General features: G+C 37.1%; 1 protein-coding gene across 1 annotated transcript in view; it reads left to right on the top strand.

The window, feature by feature from the left end:
* Positions 1-573: 573 nt before the first annotated feature.
* USH2A (usherin) overlaps positions 574-23,738 on the top strand; it is an 838,570-nt gene continuing 815,405 nt past the window's right edge. The window contains exons 1-2 of the mRNA XM_058275221.2: positions 574-1,058; positions 6,494-6,659. Coding sequence (XP_058131204.1) covers positions 574-1,058; positions 6,494-6,659 — 651 coding nt within the window. The remainder of the gene's footprint in view (positions 1,059-6,493; positions 6,660-23,738) is intronic.

Here is a 23,738-nt window from a genome sequence, read left to right as displayed (position 1 = left end):
CAGTGTTCCGTGTTACACTCTATAGTGCATGTGTAAAGGAAATCTATACAATTCTTTACCTTGTTAAGTGTAAGGTAGATAGTGCTAATCCGCTGGGGTGGGCTAACACAACCTGGAATTACTGTGTGGCAGAATATATTATACAACGGGTTGTCCTGTGAACTTTTAAAGAGCTGGATTCAGCCAATAAAATCAAGTTATTTACCAAAACCCTGAGAATTTTACTCCCTAAACAATGTACTTCAGAAAGTTTTTGGAGAAGCTGAGTAATGTTTCTTATCAAGGGTTCTGGGTCGTCGTGCTTAGGATGAACTTGAGTTTTAAAGATGTAGCTACTTTTCCTTGACACTCTCTGTTCTTGATTCACAGACACCAGCTGCTGCTCTTATCTTCGCCATTGCTAAGAACATGTTCAGTGTTACCTCAGTGTGAAAACTTGCCTGCAGTTTCCTGAAAATGGAGTATCTCAAAGTCACTGAAAGCACCCTGCTTTAAAGGGTTCCTAGCAAGCAGCATGGGTCTTACGATTTATTTCGGAGTGCTTTATCAGGAGGAGAATGCTTTTTTGTAAACATGACTTGCCTGGCTCCTTCATTGGGCTTTGGCTTTTTGTTTCAAGTCACTGAAACGTTGGTCTTTGCCTACGTGGCTTCCATCTCGTTGGTTGGCTCGCAGGGTCTTTTCCCAAGGCTCGAAAATGTCGGAGCCTTCAAAAAAGTTTCCATTGTGCCAACCCAAGCAACGTGTGGCCTGCCAGACCGAAGCACTTTCTGTCATAGTTCTGCTGCTGCTGAAAGTTTTCATGTGTGTACCCAGAGGTTTTGCACTCAGGATTGCCCGTACAGATCATCAGCCCCTACCTACACTGCCCTGTTCTCAGCAGGCGTCGGGAGCTGCATCACAGTGGACAAGAATGACCCGTGCCCCAACTCTCTCAGAGGGTCTACAAGTTTTATTTTTGGAAATCACCAAAACTGCTTCTCTTCTCCTCCTCCTTCAAGGCTGGCGGCATCCTTTACCTTAGCTGTGTGGTTGAAACCTGAGCAAGAAGGTGTAATGTAAGTAGTGGTGTGGGTGTACGTTTTCCTAGGGCTCTGGAAAATCAGGAGGAGTGAAGATTTTTGCAAATTGAATTCCAAATTAGAAATGAAGGCTAATACTTCATAATGCATGCGATTGAATGTCTACCCCGACAGTCTCTCCTATTCGTGTTTGCAAACCAAATATTTTTCTAAATTTAAAAAAATTTTTCCCCTTTCCATGTGTGAAATGAGCCATCAAAAACCATGTGTTGGAATGGTTTCATTTCAGGCAGACATGTTCACACTGGACTCATTTATTTCCTAGCAATTCAGCGAAATCATTGCTCTTAAGAGAAGAAGGTTACAGGTTAAGATTTAAAGCACAAGGAGTAGTAATACAAATAATTGATATATTTAAAGTCTGGTCTAGGTTTAAATAAATACCCGACCTCCACTAGGTATAGCCTTAGCTGCATACCTCTCTGAAGATTAGGACTGAGGATCTTTTTTTTTTTTCTTAATAAACTTACATTTAGAGAAGTTTTAGATTACAAAAAAGTTACATTGAAAATATAGGGGATTCTCATATAATCCATCCCTTCTCCCTCCCATATTTTCTCCTTTTAATAACATCTTACATTAGTGTGGTACATTTGACATTTTTTACAATTAACCAATATTGGAGAATTGCTACTAGCCAAGGTCTATAGTTTACATTTTGGGTTACACTTTGCTCTGTACAGTTTTATAGGTTTTGACAAAATGTATAATGGCTTATATCCACCATTGTAATATCATGCAGAAAAATTTCAAAGCTTTAAAAACGCCCTATGTTTTATCTGTTCTTCTCTTCCCCTCCCCTCAGAACTTCTGGTAACCACCATCTTTATATTAATGTTGCCAGTTCTTCCATTACAACAATACTAGTAAGTCTACTTTGGTCCATGATTGCATTCTCCCCTTATGTTTCTTTATTCCTCAATTTTTAGGTGTCTGGGATGATGTTGTTAGTTCTGCTTCATTCTGGAGGGGTTTCAGATCTTATGGGACAGATGGAGCAGTTTTGCTTGTAATTGTAGATATTCACTTTTGGGCATGTGACTTATTCACCATCATCATTTTGTTAGTTGTCCTGGGTGAGTTTGGTAGACTGGAAAGTAAGTATTAGTTGCAACTCTGCTGAGATTCAGGGCTCAACCAGCAAATGAACAGACCAAAGATGTAAGTCTCGGAGACATATATTTAGTGGGTATAGTGCTAATTATAAGTTCAGATAAAAGGGGTAGAAGAATCATAAGTAGGGAAATTACATTTGAGTCTAGCACTGTTATACTGGGGAAACAGATTATCATATGTTTCAGGATAAGGCGCATTGACGGGGCTCTGATTTCATGAGGCTGTGTGCCTTGCCTTCTAGAGTCCTTGGGCTCACTCCTGTTTAAGGCTTTGTTTACTGAGGCAGTTAGTGAGATCTGCTTGAGACTTGCATGAGCATAACCTCTGAAATGACCTCCTGACTCTCTTTGAAATGTCTTAGCCATTAAAACTCTTTCATATTTAACGTTTACCCCTTTTGGTCAAGGTCTTTTTCCAAATGCTTCGTTGGTTAGCACTTGGTAGTAATCCCACAGTGCCAGGAAGCCTCATCCTTGGGAGTCATGTCCCATGTCAGGGAAAGATAGTCATCTTTATTTGTTGGCTTTGGCTTAGAGAGAGAGAGGCCACATTTGAATAACAAGCAGGTTTCCATGAGGTAACTCTTAGGCATTAGTTATTAAGCTAAGTTTCACTTTCACAAGAATAAAATTCATAATTACAAGCATTAATAGAGAAGGCTTGGCATACTGGTCTGTTTTCTTTTATTAGGCACTGCCTACAAACTCTAGAGATTTTTACCCCTCTATTTGAGAAAGTAGCAGAACTTCCCAGGGTGGAAGTTTAATATTTTGTTGGTTATTGTGTGGGTCTTGACCCACAGAGAAAACATTCTATGACAACGTAAGCACCTTCATTTTCCCTAGTGGCATGCTCCAGGCGCACCCTCCCCACAATCCCCCTACCACTGAACCTCTGCACCTGTGATACTCCCTGGCCGTTGATCCAGCAAGAACACTCCTACCATTGTGTTCTCAACCATGGTCCTTGGCTTCCCCAGAGTTCACCAAGTCACAAGTTCACCTGTTCCTTCATCCAGCCCTCCCCCAAATTCTATGGATTACCCATCCCTCCCCCTTACACTTACACTCCAGCACCATCGATCCCACTCACATTGCTGTACCACCCTCACTCCCATCCACCTTATTGTAGATTCTGCCCAGTTTGAACATCACCTTACCACTCTCTGTTCCCTTTCTATCTCCTAGTAACCCATCTTCCAGACTCTACCTCTGTGAGTCTGCTCAATATCTTTTGTTCCTATCAGTGGGATCATGTGATATTTGTCCTTTAGTGACAGGCTTACTTCATTTAACGCAAGGTCTTTTGAGGTTCATCCATGTTGTATGTGTCGATACTTCATTCCTTTTTACAGCTGAGTAATATTCCATCAGATATATATAACACAATTTGTTTATTCATTCATCAGTTGATGGGCACTTGTATACTTCCAACTTTTGGCAATTGTGAATAATGCTACAATGAACATTGGTGTGCATGTGTGTGTTCATGTTGGACTGAGTTTTATTCATCTTTATTTCCTGAAGAAAAGATATTTGTTTGTTACATGGAAAATGTTTAATAATGTGAGTTGAATAGATAAATAACACTCAATCTCTGAAAAGATAACAGCTTTTGTCCTTTTCTTTTGTAATGTGTTCATCTTTCAATCAGTTGGAAAACATAGGAAAGCCTGAGGAATTCTCTAAAGCTTTTATGCCCTTGATCTAGTAGAAATGTCTTCAGTGAGTTTTAAATGGAACTTCCTTACCAGTGTTGTTAGCTTAATTACCTATTTTTTATTCTGTAGTCTTCTCTCATGCTGACATAATAAGAAGGTGTTCCCCTAATGTCTAAAGCTGATCTGAAGCATTTTAATAGGTAGGATGGTTTTGAGGTATTTTTTTTCCTTAGCTTTCATACTGCCATAGGGATTTTAGCCTTTCCATACATGTTTTCTTCTGTATGAGAATGTTGGCTGAATGTCTAAACACTTGTGAAACAAAGCAGAAAAGTCTCATAAGCAAATAAGACTTAAATGTCTTTGGTGTTTAGTTCCAATTTGCCAAGTGAGAATTGGCATATTTTCATTTTGTTTCAAATTTTGAGTGAAAATAATCACAAACCTTTATCCTTATTTATGTGTCTCCCCTAAAAGAGAAAACCCTGTGTGAAATACCTGTAAGTTTATTCAGTTTATATCACTAGGATTTTATATAAATAAGACAAAGGAGTATTTACAGAGATGGTAGCACATGGTTTATGGTTTTGAGACTTCTCTGTATCAAGGTCATTTCCATTCTCAAAACTAAGATACCTATGGGAATTGGGGGAATTTTGGGGTGTTTGCAGTAGATAAATAAAACAAACAAAACATGGATTATCCAATTATTGTTTATCCAGGAGCAGAATAAATCCAGTTCCTAAATATTTTGCTACCTGCCTTCTTCTCACATTCATTATCTACCAAAGCTAGTATGTTTACAAGCAAACAAAATAGCAAGGAAGATAATCAATAACATATTAAGAAATGCATTTTCAGTAAGCTTGGGGAAATAAGTCTGCATTTGTTAAATACATTCTTGAGTGATGGTCAGATTCTCACTTGTAGATTTAAACTCAAGGAAAATGAATAAAGGGAATTGCTTCTTAGATTGTTTAAGACCTAGAGGCAGGGGATAGAAACAATTTCCTTCTAGTGACTTAGCAGTAACCAACTACTGAAGGGTTAAAAAATACACAGTAGAACTTATATAAAACCTTCATTTTTACTTTAAATAAAATAAACTTACCCACTAAGTTAAAAGTATGATACTTTCCCTCCTAACTTTATCACCAAATATATTTACAAAATATAGTAAAATAATGATAGCAAAATAGTGATTTAAATATTCTCCAGTCTTATTCTTACCCTCCACCTCAGAGAAAGAATAGATGCAAGTAAGAGGACACAGTTTGTGAAGAATGTACCCTTTAAGGAAAGTTTTTAAGCCTCTTTAGCAATAATTCTTAGTTGACCCAATCTGACCTTTGCCTCTTTGATGGTTTCTCCTCATTTTGCTCACTCACCATCATTTTTTGAGAGATCCTGTGTATCAGAGATCTCAAAAAACTCATGCTGTAATGGGAAGATGGATGAATTTTACAGAGAAAGCAAAGTGTATTATATGAACACAAATGAACAAGGGGAAGGGCTCCGGGATAGGGTATTGTCATGGGAAGAAGTTGTTGTCTGAGTTGAGGGGGGGTAACTAGGTAAAGAGAAGGCCCCAGACTGCTCCAGTATCTGATGAAATTCTCTTCCCTGGGATGAACCACTTCTTGAGTTCTTGTTCTGTGAGAGTCAGACTTGTGATCATGTTCAAAAGCTAGTGATTTGGGGAGGGGCTGATGGTCGGTAACAGTGATATTTTGCTTTAAAGAAATATTTGTATAAAATGAAATAATTTATATTTAATATAAATTAATGTATACAATTTTAAAAAACATAAAAAATAAAATGTGATATTCTTATAGGAGGGGGTCTGGAAAGTGTGCCACTGTGATATGGTCAGAAGTAATCTTAAATAATTTGATAACTGGCCTGCCTCTACACCTAGGAGTTTTCTGACCTTTCTTCTATTTTGTCAAAATATTCTTTCACTGTGTTCTGAGAAGACTGGATGACCTTTCATCTGAGGTCAGTAGTACTACCTTCGTGCCTCAGTGGGGCTATGTGGTCATAGAGAGCTGACCAGTCATCTTATACACACTGGTTTTGGCTTCTGGCCAGTTGGTGATGGGCAAGTAGGGGCTGTAGCTCTCCATTCTCCATTTCATCACGGGAATTAAATGGAGCAATTCTGACTTCAGGGCTAGCAGGTTGGAGCCTTCCATGGACACTAAATTATCTGTATATGAAAAAAAAAAAGGAAAGAAAAAAATACGTGCACTGGTGACTTGATACCCAAGTGGGGTGCAGTGTGTTGTGCTGCTTCCTTTAAAAGAAATAGCAAAGGAACTAATGAGCCAATAGGCTAAATGTTAGTTTTGCAGGGTGATTCGAACACTTTAGTTTCTCTCATGAATCTCTAATGAAGGGTGTTCAGGCTCTGAGGAACATATTATAAATAAGAATTCTAGTTTTTATTTGAATAAAAGGGCTTCTTCATTGGAATAAAGCTTGGTTTGAATGTAATGACACTGAGCACTTATTCAAAGTGCACCATTTTGAGTGGGATTTGGGGTCATTTTAACACCACTGTAACTGAACAATGCTTTAACATATCTTTTGGTTGGATGCTGACCTTTTCTTTCTTTTCTGGTTGCTTCCTAAGGTGTGTTATAGAAAAGTCAGTGGATGGGCAGATTGTGTTCAAACTTACAATATCTGAGAAAGAGACCATGTTTTATTACCGCACAGTAAATGGTTTGCAGACTCCAATAAAAGTAATGACACTGGGGAGAATTCTTGTGAAGAAATGGATTCATCTTAGTGTGCAGGTGAGTAAAATAAAAAATATTTAACATTTGGTTAAACACAAGGATCTCTCTTCCATTCTCTCCTTTAAATGGCTTCTACCCACAAATCTGAAGCAGTATCTCTTAGATTTCAGGTACATGTAAATGACAACTAAAGAAGAAAAATATTTAAAAGATCTAATGATGCTTGTCTTGGTTTACCAGCATTTCCTTCCTCAAAATTGCCATAAAACTCCCACAGAAACTTAAATGCAATTCTGTTTGGTATAATAATGTCTTTGGGAAATTTTAATTTTATTTCATTTGTATATTTTACTTTGTTCAAAAAATGTGTAAGGATTTTTCTGGCATCTAGTACTAATTTTCTTAGACATGGCAGCATTAAATCCCCTGCCTGTTTTTTTGCAGCTGTGTTTACTCAGATAGCATCTGATTATGTGAATAAAATTTGGCTGTTACATTAAAATGCTGACCTTAGAACTAATGAACTTTATACTTCAAACACTCAAAAAGTGTTATATTATTACTGTAGTTGTCAAACACAGTTTGTTTTAGCCTTAGAAGCTGCTGAAGGCTGAGATAGCTGTGAGATGTTTGGTATTTACAGTATCTAGGATAGAGGCACAGTTTCTCCTTTGGTTTCTTCAGGGCACTGGAAAGGCCCAGAGCAGCCAAAAGCCTTTCTTTCCTTTTATCACAGAGATGCTGGAGGTCTCAGGTCCTAAGGCAGGCTCCCACCTGAGCATTCAAACAGTGGTCCACGCAAACCCATTTCCACCAGAGGACATTTGCATTCTTGTTCATCTTGAAGTTGTTCAGCAACCAGTGCAACTGAAGTGGGTTATAATATTAAAAATGTGGAAATAAGAATTACTAAGGAAAGGGAATCTTCAAAAGATATCACATAGATACGTTTGTTGCATATTTTTATATTAACAATTTTTAAAAAATTCTACTTGTCTTTGTCTTCTGTGATACTGTGCTGTGTTTTAGCAAGCAGTAATACACTGACAGCTTTACGAAGAAAGTTTAAAATCTAAATGCAAAGAGGTAACCATGACTGAATTACTCCCCTGGGAATAAAATGCTCTTAGAATGCCTATTGAAATCAAGATTATCATTTCAGTACATGTCATATATGAGTCAGTTCCTGGTTTAGGCAAAATTTCTTTATAAATCTTTAAATCTTCAGCTTCTTTAAAGAAAAGGTTAAAGTACTTATGATTTAATGAGATTTACTTTGCATCATAACTGTTTGACGATCGAGAGAAAATGTGTCCTTTCCAATTTGTGCACCACTTTATTTATTTACTTTAGCTTTTTTCACTTTTTTCATTTTATATTAAAACTACAGAATTAAAAAGTCATAAACATTGGACAAATCACCGAGAGCAGTCATTTATTCAACCAGCAGTTGTTTTATGTTTTAGTGATTTGCAATATTATGCGATCTCTAGATAGGACTGTCTAGTCATTCAAAATGAAAATTAAAGAGCCAATATATATACTCTAAAATGGGGCTCTATATAGGGTTCCTTTGGAGAACAGTCAGTATACATGTAAAATATCATCAAATTCATTGTAATTCATAGTATAGTTGTTTTGTAAGGGATGGGTTAATTCCTTAAAAGTTGTAAGAAGTAGTGGAAATGATAAGAGATTAGGACTTGGGAAGTCTGATTCAGGTAATCAGATTTTGTTACTCTGTAGTCTCAAGAAATTCACTTAACTCAGTTTCCCCATTAATGTAATGAGGGGGGGATTAGACTAGATAATCAAATGAGCCCCATTCAATTCTACATAAAAATGTAAGTGGAGTGAGCACAGTTTATTTTGGCATATAAAGCTGATAATCGGTGTAGGGTTATCTAGATTGTGGTAGAGCCAACTCCATTAGCTGACCATCAGCTTGTGCCTTTTTCTGCTTTATCACACTGTCTGGTATTTACACAGAAACAGTTTTTGGTAGACTTTATGTCCAAGGAGTTTTCAAATGCAAACTTGTTATGCTTTCATTGTATATCTGCAAAGAGCATGTTTTTTTGTTTTGTTCTTTTAATTTATTGAAATATATCACTCATACATAAACATTAAATGCATAATAGTTGTGAACTTACAAAACAAAAATATAACATCAAACAAACGTATATAATATCTCACCCTACCACCAATAACTTGCATTGCTTTTAAACCTTTTTAACTAATGATTAAAGAGCATTGTCAAAATAGTACTACTACACAAGTATTTTTCCCCTAACCAATCGAATTATTATCTTTATATCATTTATATATGAACATAAATAAACAATTAAGTGTATAGTAAAAGTTGTGAACTTACAAAACAAACATGCATATCATGTTTTAATATAAAATCTAACTTACTGTTGTATTTTTCCGTTGTGCCTCCAAACTCTGATGTCGGGGTAGGGATTTCTATCATGTTAGGCCTAGGATAGAAGACATCGCCATTAATCTGACTTAGACAAATTTCCAATTGCAAGTCTGTATTTACTGTGTATGCACTTTCTCACACATTCCCCAAAATGACCACAAATGGGTTAGTTTACATGGGGTGTATGTTTGTGTATGTGTGTGTTTATGCACATGTGTGTTCATGTGTGTTAAAAATATCTGTACCTCTACTCATGGAATTGTCTTGGAAATCAGAATTTAATTTCCTGGTGACATGAACTTAATTAACATATATGACCTTATACCCTACTTCAGACATGTCACTTCTGTTTCAGTTTCCTTATCAGCAAAATAGAAATTCTAATGTTTCAAATTCAGAAAAAAAGAAATGAGTTTTAAATAATTAAATCCCTGTGCAAAAAGATGCCAGGAATAGCCAGGTATATTGAACATCAGTGATCTAGTTTCCTAAACAAGAAATAACTAATATCGTTATAGTAACGGATATAAGAGTTTTAATTCCAGAACGAGCATTTTGAAGCTTCAACCTTTTAGAAAATGATTAGTTTTAAAATTAGTATTCATTTGGGGACTTGAATCTGACACAATTGCCAATTTAAATTTCAATTTGAGGTTTAATATATTGGCTATTTCAAATTATATCAAGCTGAAATTCGTTATGTCATTTTTGTACTAAAACTGGAAAAAATCAATTCAGACTTTTTATTATCAAATTGGGAACACTGATAACATTAGCAGATTTTTTAAGCTTAGTTTTCATATTGAGCCAGCATATGCTGTAGATTTTATAAGAGATCTTTATTGGCTTCCATTGAAAAAAAGTTTTGAAGTATGTAAAAGAATTTTGCTTCAGCAGTTTGTTATAGAATGACAGGTAAAACAACCAGGAAGTATATTACCATTTAGCTGCATGCCATTTTAAAGTAAAGTCTCAGAATTCTCTATTAAAATATGATTTTCCATTAAGTCTCATACATTTTATAGGACAAATATCATCAAAGAATCTATGGTATGTCACCCATTTAGTAATTATTCTGAAGTACAGTTAAAAAATACTATCATTTGAAGCTGATTCCACCATGGAACCAAAAAATGATTTAGCATTGGGGGCTGTTCATATTATCTGGGCTATTGTGAAGGCTCGTTGATTTGTGGATAATACTAGAGCCAAAGGTGGTTCTAGCTACACATAGTGTGAAAAAGGGCAGTTGCTCAAATCTAATACCATGAAGGAAAAAAAATGCATGATTAAGTAAAGTTTTAGGAATCAATAGATGAAGAATAGGAGCTTCATAATCATAGTTTGTTCATGAAATATGTTCTTTTGATTTATGTATTCAATCTGAAAGAGGGGAACTATTGATAGTTCTGGAGAAAAAGAAAATGCAATTTAGCCAACATTTGTTAGAATAGATAAACCCAGTCTTTCAATTAATCTCTGGAGTGTATGCCCATGTGCACACTTTATAAAGGCATTTCTACATCCCTATTGATTAAGGGAACATAAAACATCACGTGGCTTTGTGGAAACTTCCTCATTCAGTTTCATAAGCTCTATGTCCTAGGATTCTCACAGGAACTCCACTGCTAACCTCTACCATAAGCAAATCTCAATCCATATTGTTCCCTTAGTTACCTTCATTGTGTTTAACCCAAACTTTATTGTGTGTGTGGCATGGAAATGAGGCTTAAGGAGGTTAAATGACCTACCTATATTTACAAAGTCTTGAGTACCTCTGACTTTAAACTAAAAATAATAAAACACCATCAACCTAGTTCACCATGAAGATCTAAGGGGTAATTAGTGGTCAGAGTTCCCCAAATAAAAAAAAAGCAACAAGAAATGAAAAGACATAGTGCAAAATATTTATAATGCTTCACATCTTTACATGATTTTTACAAATAATTAAAATCAATATTTAAAAAAACCATATCCCATCCCTCATTGATACAAGTGGTTTACGTGCTCAACAGATTATAATTTTAAAAGTAAGTTCTGCCCAATATCTCTGTGGTTTATGGCAGTCAGGCAAAGACTACGGTAGCTTAAAGGAAGAACATCCCCCTTAGACTATGCTGATCACCAGATCCATGGCATACAGAAGCAAGCCTCATTAGGATAAAATATGAACAAGGAGGGTATTCTTCCTAATTCATTATGGAGAGTAGAACCATCCAAGTAAAAATTAACTATTTTCTATATCTGGATTTAAAATACAATATTTAGGGAGAAGGCAAGGCCTTAATTAATAAACCTGACCTATTTAGCTTACACCATAAATATGAGCATGTAAAGAAAATAAGACTGATCAGAGCACTTTGTAACCTGTAAGTCCTTCTATGATGGAGCTTAACAGTCTATTAGGGGGAAAAGCAATAAAATCATCACACCAATACAAGTAAAATTATAAACTTTTAATAAGTGCTTGGGTATCATGTGAAGAGTGATTTGATCAAGCCACCGAAGTCAAGGAGACGTCCTTGAAGAAGTTATGTATTCTAAAAAAGTTCTATTATAGACTTAAGATTATTTTAGCAATGGAAGAACTTGTACTATTGATATAAAGGCAGTGGCCACGAGAATTTGTGAGGGGAGGGAGAGGGAAGAATAGGTGTAACATGGGGATATTTTGGGAACTTTAAAATTGTCCTGCGTGACATTGCAATGATTAATACAGGCTACTATACAGTTTGTCAGAATCTATAAAATCATGCAAGGCAGAGGATAACCTATAATGTAAACTATATACCATGGTTAGTAGCAATGCTTCAATATGTGCTCAACTGTTACAAATGTACCATACTGATGAAAGATGTTGTTAATTTGGGAAAGTGGGGAGGGAGAAGGGGTGAGGCAAATGGGAATCCCCTATATTTTTGATGTAACATTTATGTAATCTAAAGCTTCATTAAATACAAAATATTAAAAAGAAAACAAAAAAGAAGAAAAATGTAAAAAAAATAAAAAATGTGTAGGAGTCAACTAGTTAGAGTACAGAAGAACATTCTATGCATGTGCAGTAAACAGCAGGTGAGAATGCTCTTTTTAAAAAGGGAATATAGTGCAGGCTAGCACGCAGAAGGCCAGTGTGAGTGGAGTGCAACGTGCAAGGCCGAGCGTGGTATGAAATGAAGCCAGAACGGTGGGAAGAGGCTATGAATTGAAGAGTCTTCTTGGTCCTGCTAACAATATTTCAGTGAGACTTTAGAAACTTCTTAAACAGGGGACAGGCGATGGGAGGAAAGAGGGAAAATATGTGACGTGAGCCGAACATCTTTTCACAAAGACTACTTTGGCCACAGTGAAGGAGGAAAGGTTGTATGAGGTCAAGCATGGGTATAAGGGGTTAAGTTACTCTAACAGCCCATGCAAGAAATAAAGTGTAATTTGGTTATCATTGGCACTAGTCATATGAAGAGAAGTGATCATTTTTGAGAGATGTTGAGGAATTGAAATGGAAGGAATGTGAAGTTAAGGGAGAGGTAGGTGTTCACGAATCCCAGCTTTCTGAATCTCTTAACTGCATGGATAGTGGTTTCATTTGTACAAACAAACACTGGATGAAAATCCTATTTTTGGTGCTCGGCACACACGAACTGGACTTCAGTTAAGGGCAATGCTTCTCAAGTCTAGAAGTCATTAGAGTCACTGAGAAACTTTAAAAAATATGGTATACTCAGACCCCCTTGTCACTTCATTAGTTGGGGGTGGGCCCCAAGACATGTGTTTGTATTTTCTTCTCAGGCTGAGAACTACTGAACACTAAGCAGAAGCAAAAATGCAAAAATGATCCTTTTTCATTCTAGGATATACAGTTCATTTTTTTTTCAGGGGTTATGTCATGTTATTTTTAAAAAGAAGAATGAAAATACTATATGGGAAGTAAGAGCTTAGCATATATACTTATAAATAATTTTTTCACTGCCATAGATAGATAACGGGAATATTATTTAACTTCTTAAAGCCCTTTCATTCTTGGAAAAAGTTTTTTTTTTTTTTTTTTTTAATTTAACTCTTCCTTCTTTGGCTTATAGTTATCTAAACTGGTGTCATGAACATGAGCTCTTATTATGTATCCAGAACAATACAGCTGCTTGGAATTCCTTTGAATGTTGCATTTTAGCGAGAGAAATACCAAGGGAAACAGCATGGGGAAATAAAACTATTCAAATCCATGTTTAAATAAAGTCATATTCTCCATTCCATTACCAAGTAGTACATCCCATAGGCCAAATCCTGCCCTAGGTTATATGTACGCTGTTCTCTCTGACTTCAGTGGGAATTGCTCATGTATAACTGAAGGCAATCAGTTAGCCCTTTGGGCACAAAAAAATGCTTAACCAGAGAAAAAGCAAAAATAATCTAGGTATTATTATATTTGACTTTTAGGTGACAATAATATAGCATAAATGACAATTCCATTAGATAACATTGGTTTTAAAAAGCAGTACCATCAAATTTTAACCACTACAAATTTGACAAATTACCATAGTGACATTTTCGGACAAGAGATTGTTGAAATAAATAAGTGGACATTGGCTGATACTCTTCCTTTGACAGCAGTTTTATATGTTAGTAGTATATTTATAATAAATCTGCACTATGATATTTGTGTATATTTACCTTTTATATGTGTTGCACCTTTGATAGGTGTTGGTTGAAAATCAGCCATTTTCCAGCAGAGATTAAAAATTGCTAAATTCTTGTTCAAATATCAATTTCTAAATGTAAACATTAATTTATTCAAGGTTTGCTTTATGGTCTAGATTGGAAGTGTTTCCATAGGAAAGGTCTTACTGAACTTGTAGTTTTGCAAAGAAATTTTAGATTGATAGCTTCCAGGCTTGTGAAAGGTAAACACTTTAAAGTGGAATGTGGGAGGATACCAGCTCTTTACCCTCAGTAGCTAAACACTTTTTTTGTAGTATGCAAATACATTTGGATAACAGCTAGGTAACTGTTACACATTGATAACATTTACCACATAAACTGGATTATAGCAGTGAAAAAACTTGGGTTGTCTGTTGAAAAGAAAACATCGTAGCCCTATGTAATACTCCATTGTACTTTTTTTAAGCCTTTTACAACTTGTTTTCATTTAACATGATACTTTTCTTTCTAAGAAACTCAGACTTCCCACTCTTACTGACACTGTTTTTCTCTCTTCAACTTCTGAGCATTGTTCACCTATTCCTCCTGCATAGAATTTCTTTCTGCTTTCTTTTCTCCTTCTATCACAAACCAATCTGTCCTTCAAGAGTTAACTTAAATTGCAGTCTTTCCTGACATACCTGAATTAGAGGTGATTAACTATTGCCTTGAGTTGTGATTATTTTTTTTTTGTTATAAACTTTTTAATCCACCAGTCAAATTATAGGCTTCAAAAGATAAATACTATTATTGCATAAAGCATGTTTTCAAAGTTCTTTAAACTTAACAAAAGTCTAGCAAAAGGGCTGACCTGTGATAGTGTTCAATAAATGTAGTATGATCTTATGATGAAAAAGGACAGAAATTGTATGATTCCATTTATATGAAATATCTAGAATATGCAAATTCTCAGACAGAAAGCACAGTGCTGGTAACCAGGGCTGGGAGTGGGGTAGAGCACGGGCAGGGAGGAGGATAAATGGGAAGTTAGTGCATAATGGATACAGAGTTTCTCTTTGAGGTGAAGGAAAAGTTTTGGTAATGGGTAGTAATGGGTGCTAGTGATGGTAGTGAATGTTGGTTAAGGCTCCTGAAAGTTATGCTTGGCAGTGATTGAGATGGGAAATAATTATATTGTAAGAAGAGAGATAGACTAATAAGACAATGACAGTTAAATGAAATACATGACCGTAGACTGGTTCTAATAATGGAGGAGAAAATGTCCAAAGGGACACTAAGTAGAAAAATTGGAATATGGACTGCCTGCTTCATAGAAATGTTGACTTTCTTGACCTTGATAACTGTACTTTAAGTGGGTTATATAAGCGAGTGTCCCTGTATTCAGGAAATGTACATGTCAGAGGAACATGGTGCATGCAATGGACTGTCAAATGTTTAGAAGATAGATAAATAGTTACTTAGATAGAATGATACAAACGTGGCTAATCGTTAATAGTGGGTAAATCTGGGTATCAGGGTGGGGGCTGTGTTAGAGTTCTATGTATTATTAATGTATTATTTTTTTCAGGTTTCCTGTGAGTTTGAAATTATATCAAAACCAAAAGTTTGTACACCCCTAGGACAATATCAATGCAAGTATGATGTCACTGGCTCCCTTCACTTGCCGTTCAAGGCCTGTAGCAGGATTGTACTCTCACAGCTCTGATTTCTGTGCTCTCCCCTCCCCACTCCACCCCTTTCTTTTTCTACTGAAGTTTCCATTTTTCCCTATCTGAGGAGTACTTTCTGTTTTGTTAAAGGATGGATATATCTGAGCACACTTATTTTTTTTTGTTACCAGTACACAGGAATACGTTAGCACTGTGTTCATTCAAGTTTTCAAGTCAGCGCTCAGTTTGCGATGGGGAAGATAAAATCCTAGGCCGCAATTTAAATGAAAGCTGCCGCTTTAGCAAGAGAACTTGCACCGTGTCCAGATTTGCCAGGGGCACGCAGCCTTTGCCAACAGCCCGACTCAGGAGTGCGGGGCCCTGGCCCTTGTACGTTTTCTTCACCAAGCTATCCCAGCAGCAGGAACAGTGACTTGCATGTAATAGGCGAGCAAATATGAATGAGTGAATTGTCTCTTGTTCCTCTTTATGAAGCATATAGGAACATTTACTGCTGGCAATTTTGTGGACTAAATAGTTTGAAAAACATCTCCACAAAACCCCTAGAATACAGGTAAATGACAATATATGTTCTTTTAGAAGTCAAACTGAGCTCAGAAGAAAGCAAAGGAAGTTCCTGAGATGAGGAGTGGGGACAAATGAGCAAGATGATATTAGAAATGGTAAATGAAGAAAAATCCAAGGCTGCCCTATAAGCCTTTGATGACACCAGGCACTGATAACCTTGGGGTTTCAGAAATATAGAGGAAACAGGAGAAAAGGCCCAGGCCTCCTGGAGGGCAGACAGTTGGGACTGAGAACTTGTAATCTCCCTTAACTCCAGGATCCCTGAAGAGTTATACCCTTACTCAGTATGACTGTTGGGGGAAAACGTGACTGTCAGGCAAGGGAGCCAACAAAGTAATGTAGCTATCTCCATTGCAGCCTCAGGCAAAAAAAATCTTCCTCCCCCCTAATTTTTTTTAAACTATAGATTGGCGCCCATGCAAGTTCAAGTCAAGATTTATTTCCTTTGTCTCTTAGAAAACACCAAAACAATAAATTAAATTAAAATATACCCATGTTAACAGAATTCCCAAGATATGACAAGAGAGAACAAATAATCTAGAGAAAATTACCCGCAGCTTTTCAGAATTCTATGATTAAATTTAGCCAAAATGAGTCCCCATCATAATAATAAGAAAATATAAGAGTTAGCAAAAAAGAGCAAGGCATCAACGTCAACCAACAAAAACTAAGCATATGGCAATTTTTGGAAACAGAAGACAAAATACTATATTTAAAAATACTGGGAAGTGGATGTGGGTCAACAGATAGAGCATCTGCCTACCATATAGGAGGTCCAAGGGTTCGATACCCAGGGCCTCCTGGCTTGTGTGGTGACTGGCCCATGCACAATGCTGCTGTGTGCAAGGTTTGCCATGCCACGCAGGGATGCCCCCATGCAAGAAGTGACCCCTGTCCAAGGAGAGCCACTCCATGCAAAACCACAGCTCACCCAGGAGTGGTGCCACAAACAAGGAGTGCTGATGCAGCAAGGTGATGCAACAAAAAGACACAGATCCCCAGTGGCACCTGATGAGAATGCAGGTGGACACAGAAGAACACACAGTGAATGGACACAGAGAGCAGACAAGGGTGGGAAGGGGAGAAATAAATAAGTCTTAAAAAAAACCAAAAAACTAAAAATAATTAAATGAATTAAAAAAATTTTAAAAATGTTAGCAATGAAGAAAGGGCTATAAAAAAGAACAGGCAAATTAGAAACAGAGTTAAATAGAACATTGAGAAAGGAAAAATATGATTTAAATTAAAAATTCAGTGGACAGATTACAGATAGGGGAGAATTATTGATCTAAAATACATCTTCAAGGAAATTACTCTTAAAACAGAAAAAATGATGAAATAGCATTTAAAAGGCATTTATTGCAGAATGGGAAATTCTAAAAACTGTAATAGTCAAAGAGAAGGGAAAAGAGAGAATAGGCCATGGGTAAGAGTTTTCCAGAACTGAAGAACTTCTACAAATTTGGAAACCATGATGAATCCCAAAAAGGATAAAGAAAAACAAACACATGATTAGATACATTGTAATGAAACTGCAGAACATCAAAGACATAGAGAAAATCTTAAAAACAACCAGAAATATTTATTACCCAAAATGGAAAGAGAAGTCTACTGATAATAGATGTCTAAGTAGCAACAGTGAGAACAACTAGAAAGTGCTTTAATATTTTTCAAGGGCTGAGAGAAAATAACTGTTAACCTAGAATTGTGCATGTATAAACTATCATTTAAAAGCAAGGGAGAGATGAAGACATTAGAACAATAAAAATTGAGAGATTTACTATCAAGTGGCCTCACTAAAGGAATTTATAATGGATGTTCTTCAGAAAGAAAGAAGTATCAAAGGAAGGAAAGAAACTGGTAAACCTAAGAGAATATGTAACATTATATAAAAAGCATAAGAACAAAATGTGAGTTTTAGCTCTATGGGAATGAAAGCTATATTAGTGTAGAGGATACAGTCTTCATGGAACATTAAATGAAACACTAAGAAGGTAGAGTAATAAAAAACTATCTCATTTAATGAGCTTATTTATGCACTGATTGTATTGTTATACATATACAAAACAATATACTATTTACACATGTATATATCTGGTTCTTCATTAAAATACCATTTTCAAAGCTTTGTAAGTGCTATATACTATAGGGAGAAAATACAATTAAAATTTTTGGAGCTGCTGACACCTACAATTTTGAAGTGAAATTGTTACTGAGCAACGGACCATTGCCTGAGGCACACAGAAGCCACTACCATGATATCAGGACTTTGAGAAAAAAAGAGTTTTATTGCAAGGTTGACAGCAAGGAGGCAGAAGGTAGGCTCAAATCTTTCTCCCCAGTCTGAGAAATAAAGGAGTTTTGTGGGATGGGAACAAAGGGTAGTGGGGGGCAGTGATGGCAATTCAGATTGACATATTCTAATTGGTGGTTTATATAGTTTTTTTTTTTTTTTGTAGACATATGCCAACGGGCCAGGTCTTATTTCTTTGTTGAGGGAACCTTCATGTTTTATTTACTTCCAATGAATCCACATCCCTTGTCATCTTTGGCTCAGGTTATATGACCTGCAGGTAAACAAACTCAGAAGAAAAGGTTATAGGAACAGAGAATATATCCACAAACCAGTTTTGCCTGTTAATGGTTTCAAAATCGAAAGAATCATTTGACATTCACTTCCTTATGGTGAGGTACACTAGGATGGGCTCTTTTAGAGTTCCTAAAATTTGGAGAGTTTTCCCTGTAATAATTCACTTAAAGAAAACAAAGATAAAAAAAGAAAATGAGATGTCCCTTTGGACTAATTCAGTGAAATTTGGTATTAACTTGAGTTTAGTGATGCTATAAAATATATGTTGACATGATATAGCAAAGGAAGGAAATTCCTTCTTATGAAATAAAACCTCAATGTTGAGGACATTTTGAAATTTAAGAATGAATCAATCATGACTCTCATGCCTTTTATTTATCTATTTATTTATTTCTTCCCCCCCAGTTGTCTGCTCTCTATGTCCACTTGCTGTGTGTTCTTCTGTGACCACTTCTATCCTTATCAGTGGCACAGGAATCTGTATTGCTTTTTGTTGCATCATCTTGTTGTGTCAGCTCTCCGTGTGTGCGGCACCATTCCTGGGCAGGCTGCACTTTCTTTTGTGCTGGGTGGCTCTCCTTATGGGGCACACTCTTGCACGTGGGGCTCCCCTACACGGGGGACACCCTTGCGTGGCAGGGCACTCCTTGCGCACATCAGCACTGCGCATGGGCCAGCTCCAGACGGGTCAAGGAGGCCCGGGGTTTGAACCGTGGACTTCCCATGTGGTAGGCAGATGCCCTATCCATTAAATAAAGAAATTGCTTCCACATTTGGAAAAACCTTAAGTAGAGAAACAGTGAAGAAAAAATAAGTAGATCCATGATTAAAATAAGTTAATGGGTTTGAATCTAATAGAAATAATGGATCAGTTATTTAGTGGTCTAGGAAAGGCATAACAGGTTGATGGAAATTGCAACCAAACAAACAAAACAAAACATGCATCTTTTGCTGTCTTGGGGAATAAGTGTGGCAGATTGAATTATGCATCCACCTGGTAAAACATGTTCTTCCCATTCCTGTGGGTGTGAACCTATTGCAAATGGGATCTTTTGAAGATGTTATTTTTAGTTAAGGGGCGGCCAACTTTATCAGCATGTTCCTTAATCCTATTACTGGAAACTTCTGAAAAAGCCATGGGGAGGAGCCAATTGTCAGCTGTAATCTGGGAGAAAAAGAAAACATAGTCACATGACAGAAAAGCCAAGGGACCTACAGGATTGCCAGGAGGCCAGAATACTTCTGAAGAAACAAGCCTTCCAGTCTCCCAAACTGAGAGACAATAAATTCCCATTGTTTAAACCAACCCATTGTGTGTTATTTGTCATAGTAGCTGGGAAACTAAGACAGTGAGTTACAGGCATAAAACTGATGTCTCTCAGAGTTTTTCCATCACTTTTAGTCTGCAAGAGGGCAAATTTTCTTAGTGCATAAAGAAAAAAACCAGTCTCATAAAAGATAACAACGCAGGCAATTTTATTTACCTGTTTTTGTACTGTCTTTGGTTTTGGTATTAGAATAATACTAGCCTCTTAAAATGAGTTTTTTGGAAAGATTATGTAAAATTGGTATTCTTCTTTAAATGTTTTATAGAAGATACCAAGTCTCCAGGGAAGCTGTCTGGACTTGAAGATATAATTTTTGGGAGCTTTTAGATTAAAATCAATTTCTTTAATGGCTTTGGGGCTACTCAAATAGTTTATTTTGTGTTTGTTGAATTTTAGCTCTTTCTTCTTTTTTAATGTAAGCTATAAATTTTCCTCTTAGCACTGCATTTCCTGTATCCCATAGGTTTTGATATATTCTTTCTTGTTTCCATTTATCTCGAGATATTTACAGATTTCTCTTGCAATTTCTTCTTTTACCCACTGATTATTTAAGAGTGTTATAAAATCTGCATATATTTGTGATCTTCCCTTTTTCAGTCCATTATTAATTTCCACCTTCATTCCATTATGATCAGAGAAAGTGCTTTGTATAGTTTCAGTCTTTTTACATTTACTGAGACCTGTCTTTTAACTTAACAAATGGCTTATCCTGGAGAAGGATCCATGAGAACTTGAAAAGAATGTATACCCTGCTGTTTTGGGATGTAGTGCTCTATAAAAGTCTGTTATATGTAGTTCATTTATCATGTTATTCAAGCTCTCTGTTTTCTTATTTCTTCTCTGTCCAGATATTCTGCCCAATGCTAATACTTGTATATTGAAGTTTCCAAATATTATTGTAAAGATGTCTATTTCTCCCTTCAGTTTTGACAGTGTGTGCCTTTATGTATTGTGGGCCACCCAGGTTACATGAATAAATATTTCTTATAGTTATTTCTTCTTCATGAATTGTCCCTTTTATTAATGGATAAGGGCCTTTTTCATCTCATAACAATTTTGCATTTACAAAATATTTTTGCCTGATATTAGTATCACTTCTCTAGGTGGTTTTTGGTTACTATTTGCATGGAATATCTTTTCCCCACTCTTCACTTTCAACCTGATTGTGTCCTTATATCTGAGATGAGTCTGTTGTGGACAACATATAAATGGCTCATTTTTAAAAAGATCCATTCTGTCAGTCTGTATCTTTCGATTGGGGAGTTCAATTCATCAATGTTCAGTGTCATTCCTGTAAAGGCATTACTTACTTCATCCATTTTATCCTTCGGCTTTCAGGTGTCATATCTTAATATTGTCTGTCTTTTTACCCTTTTACACTTCTCCAAGTATCTTGTCCTTATCATTTCCTTTCAAGCTATAGCACTCCCTTTAATATCTCTTGTAAATCCAGCCTTTTGGTAACATACTTACTCAATTTTTGTTTGTCTGTGAATACTTTAAACTCATTCTCATTTTTGGAGGGCAGTTCTACTGGATAAAGAATTTTTGGTAGTTTTCCTTTTTCAGTACCTTAAATACATCATACCACTTTCTTCTTGCATCCGTGGTTTCAAACATTTGGTATGTGCTTGACTGAGGAGCCAAAGGGGTGAAGCTACCATCTGTGGGATTATGAGTGAACATCTCTAAGCCAGAATCTGACCCATACAGCAGCTCCACGGAGCTTCAGTTGGTCTTGGATGGCCTTAGATAGCCAGTGCCCCATTGTTCTCACCAGCAGGCCTTCATGTGTCAGGACCAGGGTCTGGTGCAGAGAGCCCTTTGTCCTGGGAAATGGGGCATGCCTGGAAAGGGGGCCACCCCCTTGCACATCACACACCACATGTTCTGAGGGAACCTGGTTCTAAACTATGCACAGACGACCTGCTTCCAGGTTGGGGTTTTGTACATAGCAGGACAGCTCCCTTGCTACAGTCTATTGCAAGTCAGCCCTCAACACAAGGGTTTTTCCTGTCTGCTGTCCTACCTCCGTGTCAGCAGGGGCAGTGAGCTGAGGGTTTCCCCTCCTGCTCCCAGGAGCTTGGCCTCACACAGCCCCCACTCCTGCATTGAAGGGGTGGTGGGTCTCACACACCTATACTGCCTGCTGCCAGGTCTTCCCTCTCCTTCCTCTGGGAAGTGGGAGCTTGCAAAACAGTTGCCCAGGGGCTTTTTCTTCATGCCAAATGCATGCCTCCCCTGCATCAGCACTTCGCTGCTTTGCATTCCTTCCTACCCCACCAGGGCTCTCCCTGTCTGGAGCAGGGTTGGGGAACAACAGGCAGGGCCAAAGTGGGTGCTGGGGGTGCAATGTATCCCCTTTCCCAGGGGTTCATGGGCTGGGTGTTGGCATTGGTGCCTCTGCACATGCCCATTGTGGAGGGAGGGCTTAGCACCACCCTTGCCCTCTCCCTCTCCTGATCCTTAGTCTTATTGAGCTCCCCATGTATGTGATATATTGCTTTTCTCTGCTGCTTTAAGAATCCTCTCTTTATCTCTGGCATTTGTCATCCTGAACAGTAGGTATCTGCGGTAGGTCTATTTGGATTTATTCTATTTGGGGTATATTGTCCTTCTTGAATACTGATATTTATGTCTTTCATAAGGTTTGGGAAGTTTTCAGTCATTATTTCCTCAAATATTTTTTCTGTCTCTTTCCATTCTCATTTCCTTCTGGGACTCTGATAACATGTATTTTTGTGTGTTTTGTGCTGTAACTCAATTCCCTGAGACCCTGTTCCATTTCTTGCCTCTTTCTGTTCTGTCTTTTCAAGTTCAGATAATAAGTCCTCTAGTTCACTTATTCTGTTTTCCATCAATTCAAATCTGCTGTTATATGCTTCTAATATATTTTTAATTCTCACATTTGTTGTTTGTTGCCATAAGCTCTGTTACTTTTGCATGCTTTCAAGTTGTTCTTTATAATCACCCAATGTCTTCTTAATATCCTTTATCTCTTTAGTCTTATTTTCCTTCAACCTTGAATTGATTTAGGAGATTTGTGTGATTATCATTGATTACCTTCTTAAATCCTGTATCTCATCGGGATTTTTGGTTTGTGCCTTTGGCTAGGTCATCTCTTCCTTTCTTAGTATGACTTGTAATTTTTTGCTGATGTCTAGGCATCTGAGTATGTTGATGAATTTATGATCAAGAGACAGAATTTCTGTCTTTTGCCTAGTGGTTTTGTTTCACGGATCTTCTTTGATTTTTGCTTCAACTTATTCTAAGTCTTTAAAATTGCCCAGTTTAAGTTATCAAATTAGGGTAAGGGACTCACTAACAGAGTGCAGATCTGCTCCAAGGAGCCTGGGACAAGAGACACCTTAAAGCAATTTTTCTTCTTACAGGTTTCTTGCTGGATAGCAAATGGGCATGTTGGCAAATCTTTCCATGGAGATGTCTCTTTCAGCCTCCACTTGTCCATGATTCTGGTCTGGCCAGAGCCAAGACTCAAAGCAGACTCTGCTTGTCAAACTCACTGAAGAAAAAACACTTTCTGCTCTCCATCACACCCTTCCTCTTCCCAGAAAGGAAGACACCTGTTTCCCTCTCAGTTGGCTGCAGTGAGCCATGGGTTTTATCCGGGCTGTTTGCTTTGAGGATGGGGAAAGGATACCATTCCAAGTTGTGGGGACTAGTAATTCACAGTTTTCATTTTGGCTTCTTTTTCCTCTGTCCCTACCCCTGTTGGAGGATGTACAGCACTCTCCTGGTCTGCAGATCCCCAAAGCACCAACCTTGGACAGCTTTTTGCCCTTCCTCCCCCTTTTTTTTTGTGAGAAAGTTGAGCCCTGCCTACCTACTCCAATGTCATCTTTCCAGAAGTCTCCAGCATTTTTGAATATATTTTTTGGG

Source organism: Dasypus novemcinctus, chromosome 13, assembly GCF_030445035.2.
Source record: "Dasypus novemcinctus isolate mDasNov1 chromosome 13, mDasNov1.1.hap2, whole genome shotgun sequence".
NCBI lineage: Eukaryota > Metazoa > Chordata > Mammalia > Cingulata > Dasypodidae > Dasypus > Dasypus novemcinctus.
Note: the sequence above shows the minus strand (reverse complement) of the source record. Positions and strands in the feature narration are given on the sequence as shown.